Raw genomic sequence first — 12,954 nt, forward strand, 5'->3', positions numbered from 1 at the left:
ACTATAAACACAAGCAGATCTAAAACACAAGAATCAGAGTTTGCCTTTTGTTGGTTAATTATACTATTATTGTAAGTTGGTCATCAAAGTCAAACACAAGCATTTTTCCGGTAATCTCGTTGTCACAAGTTTCTTGTGTAACAATGACAATAAAGGCTTTCTGATTCTGATTCTGAAAAGAGGAGCTTGAAATAACTGAAAACATTTGGCTTTTTTTCCCCAAATCAAACTATAGAATGTGTTTGTTTAAAACAAATAAAATAAGCTACAATCTAAACGTCCTATGATTCTTAAAAGGAAAAACCAAATCCTGGAGTAAATGAAGCAAAGTAAGAGACAGATTCTTAACATGGCAGACTGTGACAACTGTGACAATGCTGTGAACCCTGTAGAAAACAGCTTTTGTTGAGAGATGAGAAAGAAGGAGAGATATTTTAACAACTTGAATTCTAAAAATATCTGTAAAACAGTGACATGACTTGCTTTTGTTCTTAAGAAAAGCTGGTTTTCCTTTAAAAAAATGACATCAAATACGAGATATTTATATACACAAACCTGTCTATTGTTTTTGGCTCAAGCAGTTGTTGTTAATATATGAAAGGTATATAGTTTTGTTCAGGTTTTAACTTTTCTTGTAATTAATACTGCTGTTTGACAATCATTGATATGTTTTATAGCTACAATTTAACATTTAAATCATAAAATATAAATGTATGTGAGACACACTTAAAACAAAAGTTTGTTTTTTGACATAAAATTGTGTTTCAGGTGAAAGCCGTTTGGTTTGTTTGGCCTCCATGAAAGTCCCCGTTGACACCACGGATATGAAGTCTGACACAGCATCAACAAAACAAGAAACACTGCAGCCATCAATGAGCAACTGGCAAGAATGTGGTATGACATTTCATTTTCATTGGTGGAATTCAATTATGGAGAAGTCACTTTGAAAATCAGGGACAGCCTCGTTTTTACAGAGTACCAGTTGGAGAACTCGTCACAAACTGCAAGACTGGCTTTTCCAGCACCCTGCTTGAATAATGCTTCCAATTTTCCTCTTTTTATTGCAATTTGAACGTTCTTCCTTAAGTATATGCATCACCTAAGGGCTTACTGCATTGACTGAAGATCAAGCTTGAGCTAAGGGTTTGGCTGCAACTGTCAACAAAGGAAAAGGCTTGTCCGGAAATGACCCTCATTAGACATCGGAATCTAAGTCTCAGGGCGGTTTTCCTCATTTTTCAGGCCAACTTTCAGCAACTAAAAGGATTTCAAGTAAGACAGGAAATTGGTAAAAGCTAAGATTTCAAATAGAAATTAAAAACCGTATTTTCACCTGGTCTGTAAAGCAGCTGCTGGGAAATGAAATAAATAGGTTTGTTGGCTTTGTAATATATCTATGCTTGTGTGGGGTTTTTTTTTCCAAGTTCTTGGAGAAAACAGACAATTTGTGTTATACTGCAGCTTCAAGTCAGTGACACATTTAAAACAGAAATAATGCTTTTCAAATGGTTTGACAATTTTAAAAGACAAAAGTTTTGCTTAAAGACCCTAATCTGATTTACACAAAATGTAGACAGTAGCTAAATATGAACTTGAAAATTTGGAAGTTCAAGAAAAGGAAGCTGCAATCTGAAGTGCATCTAGATGCCATAATTCTTTCCACTCTAACTGGCTTCCTGTAGTTTGTGCTTCGCTCTGTGGCTTTCTCCGACAATCTATAAAAACTCGGGTCAACAAAACCCACCCTTAAGAGAGACCACAGCTCCTTTAACTGCTGCACGGCTGCAGCTCCTGTTCCACACACCAACAGCTAATCCGTGGTCTAAAGTCATGATAGGACCCTAAAACAAATTACATGTGAACCTGTAGCCATATCTTAGCTACAGACAAACTTCTACAACAAGCAAGCTTCTTAAACATCTTGGTGAATCCAAACACTTGGGGTGTAAACTGCACAGACAAACAAAAGTTCATCAGGTAAATCTCTTAAAAGTTAGATCAACTCTCTTTAAGGCCTACTACAATCGTCTTTAAAGGCGTCCCCAGAGGCCTCTTATTTATGTTTATGCCGTTTTTAGCAAAAATGACAAAAACTTGCCTGTGCACAGGACTGAACTGCGCTGCAAAACCTACGGCAAAAAGCTGGGGGTTAAGGTGACAACAAATTATGTGTATTTTACCACAAACCAAATGGACCACAGAAACCATCTGATATTTTTCTGATACATTGGTGTCGGCATGGGTTCTTATGGGTTAAAATGGGTGGTGGGTGGGTTTTTTTCAACAGGATGATGACCCAAAACACAGTTAGCGCAGCCAAGGAAGAAGAAGCATATCAAGGTCATTGAGTGGCCCATCCATTCTCCAATCCTATAGAAAATGCATGGAGAGAGCTGAAGCTCAGAGTTGCCAAGCAACAGCCATGAACTCTTCAGGATTTCAATGAATGAAGACACATCAACTACAAGAAACTTCTGACCTTTGTGCTTACTAATAAATGTTTTGCCACAAAGTACTGAGTCTTTCGGACAGGAGGGATCTAATACTTTTAATGAAACAAATAAATGTACACATTCTCTAAAGTCGATTTCTTGGTTTTCCATCTCTCACTGTTCAAATCAACCTACCATTAGAATGACAGGCGGTCCGTTTCTCTCCAAGTGGGCAAACCAACAAAAATTAGCAAAGGATCAAATACTTATTTTCTTCCCTGTACATGGTTCTAGTTGTCTACAATTGATGCAACAGAATGGAGCAGAGCAGGGAGCTTGTAGTCGACCCACATTCTTTACATTCAAAATACAATCTATTTCAAACAGTATTATTTTGTCCGCACCTGATTCAAAACTATCTGAATAAAGACATTTTCAGAAATACTATTTTTAACTCAATTGTCTTGATATATATATATATGTCCTCCATCATCAGAAAAATGCCACAAAAACATGTTTTTCTTTCTGCCATGGCATCGGGAGGGAAAGGACTTTCGCCTCTCCTTTATCTTGTCAGTGGCAGCAGCTATCTAGCGGCGTTCACACTCGCTCGCCGTGCATCACTCAAGCCACTGACAGGCTTCTAGCATTGACCCAAAACCTGCACGTTAACAGCTCGGAAACACCTTCAGGACGGTTTCTTGATAAACATGTTCAAAATCAACTTTATCAATTTCTGCTGAAAATCCAAGAGAAACAAACTATATGCAAAACATCTAGTCCAAAATTACTTTTTTAAAGCATTTAAACGTAATGGTAAAAAGATAAAGGATATTTTATGGACAGTAAAGCCCAATTTTCCTATTTATGGAAATTCTGAAATACACATCACAACAAAAATATAACATTTTTAACAGCCCACGATTGAGGTCTAGTAAAAGACAGTTAAGACACTTAAGAGACACTATATTTCTAAGTTGATGAGGGAAAAGCTTTTCTCACAGCTGTGCAAAGAAAGATGCCAAACATTTCTGCTCTGAGTCAATAATCTGTGCTGTGCTCTTCAAGATCCCACCATTCATAAACAATTTAAATAAAAAATAACACACACATTCCATATCGAAGAACCCAAACGCTGCAAAATGATTCATCCTAAACTCTTTTATTCAGCAATTTCTAAATTTGAAAGCTGCTTTAGGTTTACAGTGTGTCAGCAGAAAGATCATTTAAATATAAAACCTGTTTATCAGCACAACAAAGAGGCAGATGTGATCTGCTAGGGGGGCGGGGCTTTGTGATGTCGTCAAAAAGGTAAGCGGAAACCAGACGTCCCTGCCAGCCTCCAACAACCACGTACATGGCAACGCTCAAAGCTGACAGGTCAAACCTGCACGGTCACCTTGTAGTTGCATACTGAGCTGACTTCAACTCCGTAAATAAGGAATAAATAAAGGCAAACATGATATAACGGCCCTTCATTGATATGGGTTTTTCTCTTGCTCGGGGAAATGCAAAAGTCACCTACAAAACAAATAAATAAAACTACAAGCACTTAGGCCTCAGGCCGAGAGTAGAACAACTCATGCACTTAGGACTATGAACACACGCTTGTTTAGACAACACGCTCCAGGCTGCTTTCAGCGACAGGAAAAGGATGAAAAGGTGGAACTGCAGATGAGGCAGATTACGGTGAACATTTTGCTTTCCTATTTAAGGACGTTTATCACCAAAATGGGACAAAACCATGCCAGAAGGAAAAACACTAGTATCAGATCATGTGAAACTGAGGGGCATTCTTCTCCTTCACCCATCAAAGACCAAAGACATGCAAAAAGAGCAAAATCCTGATTTTCGCCTCTTTTTTTCTTTAAATAGCATATTAAAATAAAGACCTGATTAAAATTACTGTATTTTCCGGACTATAAGTCGCCCTTTTTTTCATAGTTTGCCAAGGGGTGCGACTTATACTCCGCAGCGACTTATATTAGAACTAAATTGAAATAAATACATTGGTAACCCTCCTGTTATGTTCATTTGTGAGGAACATATGTTCTTATGAACTCCTGGGTCAATTTGATGTATGAGGTGTGTTAAGTGTTAAGAGTATGTTAAGTGACTCAGAGAATCAGCAAACCTTTTTTTACAGTAAGATCTTGAAGGCTAACAACATAATATTCTATTTTCCAATGATTTCATAGATTCTGAAATGCAATAAAAATGACTACATTCTACAAATACAGGATGAAAACAGAGTATTAGTTGGTCAATGATGCTTCATGAAAGGAATAAATAAATAAGTATGAGAAAGAATTACTGTGAAATTATGAGATAAACAGTCTGCAATGATTGTGTCATATAAGGTTGTGGAAGTTCTTGGTCTCAGATTTTGTCAAATGAATTTCCCGTCAAAATGCGACTTATAGTCCAGTGCGACTTATCTGTGTTTTTTTTCTACTTTATAATGCATTTTTGGGCTGGTGCGACTTATACTCCAGAGCGACTTATAGTCCGGAAAATACGGTAAGTGAAAAAAATTATAAAATCATTTCATACAATTCCCTTAAAAAGAAAATAAAGCAGGTTCACAACATTAAAAATGCAATGAAGTAAAAAATAAATGTATTTAGTCAATATAAAGAGAGGCCTAAAATAAAATAAAAATGGGTAGTCAGATTTGGGTTGGATTAAGTTTTAGATAAATATTAGTTTATTCGATAGGACACTGAAACTTGTAATTTCGGAGAGTCTATTAATCTCTAGTTCCTGTGGTTGGTGAAGAAGTAAAGCAAGCATTAGAAGTAATCAACTATAAATGAACACATTCTGCACGTTTTAAGGCTTTTAGAGCAGCTGAATGTTCATAGATGTGTCCTGATCTAACCCCGTGGGCTCTGCACAAACTCATCATTTTTGCTCCAAGTTGTATTCTGCACCACAAACTCACTTCTCAACAGTGGGGCAGTAAGTCAAGCTTGGGCCCGATTATTAACTGCTGTAATGAATTTCACGTTTGGCTAACCAAAGTGTAATTCGTCAGAGGCCGACAGGATTGTTCCAACGTGTTTATGTGTAACCATGAAGTGACGAGTCCTGATTTAACGCCGGCCCGAATTACAACACCGTCTGCTCTTTATCCGCCGCTTCAAGCTGCCTTCAAGCAAAGCTTCACAGTCAGGCGGAGACATCCAACGCAGCTCAACCAAGAACCGCCGCAGCAAACTGCAGCGCCTTCTCACTCCTGTTCTCTGGGTTAACCAGACGGCGCACATGAAACGAAGCCGCTTCCTGTCAATACTGTACGCGGCCGATGACAGCACAGGGACTCGCACAAATCATCTGCAGACGACCTGCCTTCACCGAAACTTTGGCGGGAACTGGGGATTTCTGAAGGTAGTCAAACATTTACCCACAAGTAATGAAGAAATGCACATTCCCCACCCTCCCCCTGTAAAGTTAGCGTGGGGCTGAACTATCAGTGACCATTGGACTTCACATACAACAGGAAGCCAGAGAAAACTTGGCTTTACTGCTTTTTCTTTCCCCGTTTGTTTAAATATCTTAAGATTTGGAAATATTTGTGAAAACAATGAATGATCATGTGGAAGATTAAAACATAATGTTTGCTGATGACACTCCGTTTTATTATAAAAACCTTTTTTTAAGGTTCAAAAACTATAAAAAAAAAAGGTAAGACAGCTGTTTCACAATCAAGTCTTCACACAGCAGAAAGCTCACTTCACTAATTGACTGAGATCATAGGCATACAAAGGTGATTCAGTTACTCTATTGAAGGTGGTGTTAGGTGTGGCTGAGCTTTGGAAACAGACATGTGGGGTGGGGTGCTTTCTTATGCTAAACATGTATAAAGATTAAGCTAAGAACTGCTAAATAAACCAGTAGGTTTAGATCATTGACTGTATAAAGCTATGTTCACACTGCCCTCGGCAACATGTGTTCAAATAACCAATAAAAATTCTATGTAAACATATGCACAGTTTGGATTTCTGCGTTTAAAACTCTTGCTTTGATGTGTAGCTTGGCAAGTTTCTACGCCCATTTTCAGGATCTCTGTAAAAAACATTCGGCCATTGAACATGTGTATCAAGTCAAACCAGATCAAACTTTGACCAATCAGGGAGTTGGATTTGGTAGTGACATATGGATGGCGTGCGTCTCTTGTAATTCACAAAAGTGTTAACCATTTGAAAATTGATAATGGAGGAGAAATTAGTGATAGCGGTTTGTGCCCGACCGGAATTATATGACACCAAGTCTTTCATACATCAGAATTAAGCTGTAAAAGAAAAAAGCCTGCAAGATTTGCACCACTTTGACATTTCGCACAAAACCTTTTCCAACTATACATGGCTGATACGCGCCAATAAACCATATTAAAAGAAAAAGATGAAGCCCCTCCCTGCTCGTCCAGTGGTGAACGCACATTCAAGAATGCACATTTAACCTGTTCTTGAAAGTGCGTCGAATGTCCGGTGTGTACATAGCATAAGAAAACTGGACTATTTAGAAACGCATTCTAAACAGGAAGTACCCACTGACTCCAAAAAGCCAAAATCCCATAGACTTATACTGAGAAATAAACAGCTATAACTCAGTCATATCTGTCATAATAACCATTCTAATTTTTTTCTGTAGTGGAATTTATAAACTGGCCAATCAGCTGCCTCAATAAGAAGATGTGGTCTTATATCAAACATTCAAAGCGTTTGACAGATTCTCTTCAACCCGCTTTCAAGTTGTAAGGGTGTGGACTTCCAACAAGTTCACTCCTGATTGGCGAGTGTGGTTGCCATAGAAACTGGCTCAGACTAATCACTGCTTATTGACACCATCTGGCTCCAACATGCTTGGTGTGTGTATCACAAAAAAATGGTAACCGAGTGGATTTTATTTCACTGGTGCTGAAAGTAAGTCATTTTCTGCGGGTGATACCACACTCACTCGGTCCAGTTCTCTAATACAGTCAATATTGGTTTTAAGATTCCTTAACTGCAAAGCAGAAAAAGTACTACCTTTAGTCAATTCTCAACTCTTGCTGAGAAAAAAAAAAAAAGGCCAGCAAATATGAATCCAGGTTCTTTTTTCACCATTTTAGCCCGTGTCTCAAAAGTAATTGAGATACCTGGGACCAAAAACAAAACGTCTATCAGCAACCGCGTTGAAATTATTGGAGCATAAGGCAGCAAGAAAATCTCAGAAGTGATGCTCCAAAAGAGAATTCTCTAACATCTGGGATAAATGATGTTATCAACTAATGGAAGGATGAGCTGAGGATGTGGGGAGGAATCAAAGCGTGCAGAGTGGTAATCATTATCAAATGTATAGTCTCATCTTTTTGAAGCCCTGAAATAATTGTGATTACCCTAGAAAAAAAAGGGGGGTAGCCCTCCGAACAACAGCAAAGCTGGGATCAGAAACTTTTCTTAAAATGAAGTGGACCATGTCAATCCTTCATTTATACAGCATCTGTACGATTCCCCTAATTTAAAAAAAAATTAATAAATAAACCCACTTTTATTGGCCTCTTTCCTGATTTTGCAAAGCTAAAAATCCATTCACTCATCTGCCTCAAGCAAGCAAATCAAAGTGCTTTGTAGACAGAAACACTTTATCTGACAAAATCCACCTAAGAAAGGCTATAAATATCACATCAAACGTGAGCTGCTGACAAAACAGACATCCTTTCTGACCCAACAAGCATCATTCTGCCAGCAGCCTGGTAAGACAGCCAGAAAGGAGTTTAACGCAAAATCTGTTTACGCCAATATGCTCGATATGACTCAATTTGGTTTTGCTTAAAAGAAATCAAACTCCTTTGATAACAGATTTTTTTTCGTAACCAGAAATGACAGACGTTTACTGGTGTGGAGTAATGAGCAACTACTGTTTTCTTTCTTATCAAAATAAGAGCTAATATAAAGTGAATGAATGCTTTAAAAAAAGCACAAAAAAGTACCATATTTCTCAGAGAATAAGTTACTCGTTTTTTTTCTTTTGCATCGTTCGTCTGGGGGTGCGTTCCATATGTGACTTTTGTAAAAAAAAAATAAAAAAAATTAAAAAAAATAAACATTAAAAGAAATAGCATCAACCACTAGAGGGCACTGTAGGTGCGCATCAGTGTTTGTTCCTGAGAACGCAGAAGAAGAAGCGCCGCTCAGTCTTAAGGCCTGTTCACACCGGGACGAATTTCGCCGGCGATTTTCGCCGACGTTTAACGCCTCGTGACTAAACAAAGGGCACCAACGAGAGTGTGCACACCGACGCGAAAAAACGCCACGCGTTAAAGCGTCAAAAAAAAAAAACGCCTCGGGTTCGTTTTTTTTTTTCGACGCGTCGCGTCGAAATCTACTCGACCAATGAGAATGGCGCTTTTGCTCACGTGTCTGGAGCTTCTGAAGTTACAGTAAAACACAACTTGGGGGCGCTCAAACACAAAACTGCCTTTCTGAGCACACATACCAGCGAAGAAGATAGACGCCAAGTAGCGTCTACACTGCCGCGAAGCAATAATGACGGACATTCTAAAACATCCCCGAACCAAGCACCAGTTGGAGCTACTGGTGCTTGAAATATTCATGTTTTCTTTGTTTGATTCTGACAAGCGGGTAAATACTTGCTCTCTTCTTCTGAGTGAAAAGCGACTTTAAGAAGCGTAAAGTTGCGCAGCGCCACCTTGTGTACAGGAGTATTTCTGTTTTACATTAAGCGCCATCTAATGTCAGGGAATGAAATTGCATGTTCACTCCACTCATCGTCAGCGAAAATCGCCTGGGTGTGAACACAAAAAACGTGGCGAAAAACGCTGGCGAATAACGCCTGGCGAATATTCGTCCCGGTGTGTACGGGCCTTTAAGGCCTGTTCACACCGGGACGAATTTCGCCGGCGATTTTCGCCGACGTTTAACGCCTCGTGACTAAACAAAGGGCCCCAATGAGAGTGTGCACACCGACGCGAAAAAACGCCAGGCGTTAAAGCGTCAAAAAAAAAAAACGCCTCGGGTTCGTTTTTTTTTTTCGACGCGTCGCGTCGAAATCTACTCGACCAATGAGAATGGCGCTTTTGCTCACGTGTCTGGAGCTTCTGAAGTTACAGTAAAACACAACTTGGGGGCGCTCAAACAAAACTGCCTTGCTGAGCACACATACCAGCGAAGAAGATAGACGCCAAGTAGCGTCTACACAGCCGCGAAGCAATAATGACGGACATTCTAAAACATCCCCGAACCAAGCACCAGTTGGAGCTACTGGTGCTTGAAATATTCATGTTTTCTTTGTTTGATTCTGACAAGCGTGTAAATACTTGCTCTCTTCTTCTGAGTGAAAAGCGACTTTAAGAAGCGTAAAGTTGCGCAGCGCCACCTTGTGTACAGGAGTATTTCGGTTTTACATTAAGCGCCATCTAATGTCAGGGAATGAAATTGCATGTTCACTCCACTCATCGTCAGCGAAAATCGCCTGGGTGTGAACACAAAAAACGTGGCGAAAAACGCTGGCGAATAACGCCTGGCGAATATTCGTCCCGGTGTGTACGGGCCTTTACGCCGAGTTTGGAGGATAAAGAATTCAACGCATTTAGTGATTTAACGTGATATTAAGAGTTTAGTTGTTTTGATAGCGTCTTCTTTATGCTTTACTTATCTGAAAAACTGTTCATATGTTCGACTAATTTACTAGAGTCTTCCTGTTTCATGAAGCTAAATAAATTTCTACCCAAAGTGGGACCTAAATAGGATTTTTTTTCTTCTTTATTGTGCATTTTTTGGCTGCTGCAACTTACAGTCCAAAAACGTGGTAATTAAAAACAAGCTCCACCTTTTCCTCTTTTTAGAGGATTTTTTTGTCAGTAAGATGGTGTGTTTTAATAAAACCACTGCCCTATATCATGGGAGGGGGTGACTTGACTCCAAACTGGAAGGATGAGCTGGCTTCCCCCCACCGCTCTTTCAACAGGACTCTTGTTGTGCCACACTGACAAAGCAGTTCAGCAGGTTTCCAACCTTCACCTCTCCTCCCACCTAACCAACTGAAGCCTGGCTGAGCAGAGGCCACGTTTCCTCATTACACACACTTTCATTCATTCTCTTAGTGAAAGCTACTTCATGCACCTGAAGAAAATACACATCTGGACTGATGAGGCTGATTTAGACCACCCGCTTATGTCTGGCCTGAAAGTGTCACAGAAAGTAGGGAGGCAGATGTTGTGCTATGAAGATCCTGCTGGACAGGGCTGCAGCCCACTAAGACACACTTGCCATCTAACAAACATCATCACAGAAACACAAGTTTGTTTGAATGATTTAAAAAAAAATAGTCCAACTGAGAAACTGTAAAAATTAAAAGATGTAAACACTTTTTTTTAACAAGTATGCATCACCAAGAACTCAGAGAGGAAGTGAATTGGCCTGATTTTAATAAATAAGAGGGCCAAATTATTTCCTCTATGATCACTAAAAAAATAACACGTCATTTGGATGGAACTGGGTTTTATCTCACAAAAATGATGAAAGAATTAACATGATTTCTGCACTTTCCTTTGCCCCTCCAAGTGTCGCAGCAGCAGCAGAGTGACAGTACTGTCTGTCTGTCTGTCTGTCTTAGTTTCTCCGGCCTGTGCTGAGCTCCCGTAATCAGCTTACCAGGTTGAAGACCGTCTCCACGATGTCCCGGTTGGAAACTTCCCCAACTTCCACCAGGCCGGCCAGCACGGCGAATTTCATGCGTATTCCGCGGATGGGCACTCCGGGGTTGAGCGCCGCGGCGCCAGCTCCATCCGCCGCCGGCTCCGCGCTAGCCATGGCTACGGAAGGACAGGTGGCGTTCACAGGTAGGGCACCTGTTCACCCCGGGTGGTGGTGGTGATGATGATGATGATGATGATGAGAGTGCAGCTGATGTCGGAGCAGAAAGAAGGGGCTCTGTCAGTCCCTCAGCTGGCTGATGATGGACAGCCTACGTGCTCATGAGCCAAAAAGGCTTTCTTCGCCCATCCAAACTAGGTCGTGAGTGGGTTCAAAAATAAAATAAATAGAGAGGGGGGGGGGATAAGCAAAAATTTGTAGGCGACTGGAAATGTCACCGCTCCACAATGAAAGAAGTACTCTGCCCCCGGTGCGTAACTTGATGCCACACAGGCGAATTAATCCCTACAAAAAGCTGCGAAGTGCCCCGAGGCAACGCGGAGTAATGCAGGTGAGGTGGAACTCCTTTTCTGGCAGTTTTCCCCCCGCTTAGACAAAATTAAATCCAGTTTTTGTGTGAGGGGGGGTCTCTGCGCTCAGCGGTGAAAGCTACTGCCAGAGTTCACTTCAGCGGGTAACCGAAAACTCACAGACCGACGCGACAGCGGGGCGGGGGGAGTCCCTCGGCAGCTCCGGTAACACAGCCGGTGAAGGGACGGAGGTCTGCGCGGAGAGCTGCGCCAGACTCTGCAGGCTCGGTCTGATGACAACGCTGACCCAGCTGCGCTGCATTTGCTTCCTGATCTACCCCGGTAGCTTCAGCTCGTCAGCGCCATGACAGTGGAGCCCTTGAGCCGGGGACGCATGCGCAGTGGAGAGTCGGGCAGGCTGAATGGAAGGTGTGCCTCTCAGGTAGCTGTCAGGGTCAACTTTCTGCAGATCTGAATGTGTTGGTCGAGAGGTGGAACACAAGACTTAATTACATATTTAATTCTTGGTTTTCGGTTGTTTTTATTTTATTTTGGTGGTTATTGTTGCGTTTTTTTGTATACAAAAAGTGAAGTGCCTTAAATTTGATGCTGACTCACTGATCACATGGTTTCTTTATGTTGTATCATAAAAGCCTATTTTCCTTCAAAATCCACTGCATTGATATAAATGATGTGGCCATGACAGAATAATAAAATCATGTGCATCATCATCTGTTGGTACTTTGTTTTTTGCCCCAGTTCTTTTTTTTTGCCCCTGTTTGATACAAACAGTTATACAATATATTTTTTATAATATGTGCATGAAGTTTCAGTGGTGTTGGAGTACCCTGAAGGGTACAACACTTTCATTGGTGTTTCAATGGGATTTTAAAAAAAAAATTCAAATCATAATCCAATTAGTCCCAAAATCTAAATAACTTAAGAGAAACCATTTTACTACTGTACAAAACGGATATATTGATTCTAGTTTGTTGTTGTTGTTTTTTTTTTGTTTTTTTTTTTTTGGGGGGGGGGGGGGGGGCTCTCTGACTAAGGATGCAACGATATAATTACTTCACGATTTGGTTTAAACGCTGACCTTTGAGTCACAGTCTTGTTGTTTTGCTTCAGTCTGATATAATTTGTGTTACCAAAGTTCAATGGACTAACATACATTTCCGTTTATAAATCGAGAACTGTGGCAGCCTTAGTTCTGACCACATTTTTATTTATTCGTTTATTTTCAGTGCTGTATTCTTTTCATGTGGTCACTTCTTTTTACAATAACTATTTTATCTTCATGCTTTATGGATTTTTTTTCTATGCTGCCAGAGCCCTGTACTTCTCTGTGAA

At 40.3% G+C, this 12,954-nt stretch overlaps 1 protein-coding gene across 2 annotated transcripts in view; it reads right to left on the bottom strand.

The window, feature by feature from the left end:
- The window catches only part of lrba (LPS responsive beige-like anchor protein), a 170,940-nt gene extending 158,858 nt beyond the window's left edge, over window positions 1-12,082 (bottom strand). Inside the window, exons 1-2 of one of the 2 annotated variants that reach the window (XM_023957676.1) lie at window positions 11,782-12,082; window positions 11,090-11,341 (exon numbers count right to left, since the gene is read on the bottom strand). In XM_023957676.1, coding sequence (XP_023813444.1) covers window positions 11,090-11,248 — 159 coding nt within the window. In that variant the 5' untranslated portion in view covers window positions 11,249-11,341; window positions 11,782-12,082. Of the gene's footprint in view, window positions 1-11,089 lie in introns of both variants that reach the window. The other variant, XM_023957677.1, reaches the window with a different exon arrangement.
- Between the last annotated feature and the right edge of the window lie 872 nt (window positions 12,083-12,954).

The sequence above is a fragment of the Oryzias latipes genome, chromosome 1 (genome assembly GCF_002234675.1).
Source record: "Oryzias latipes chromosome 1, ASM223467v1".
Classification (NCBI taxonomy): Eukaryota; Metazoa; Chordata; class Actinopteri; order Beloniformes; family Adrianichthyidae; genus Oryzias; species Oryzias latipes.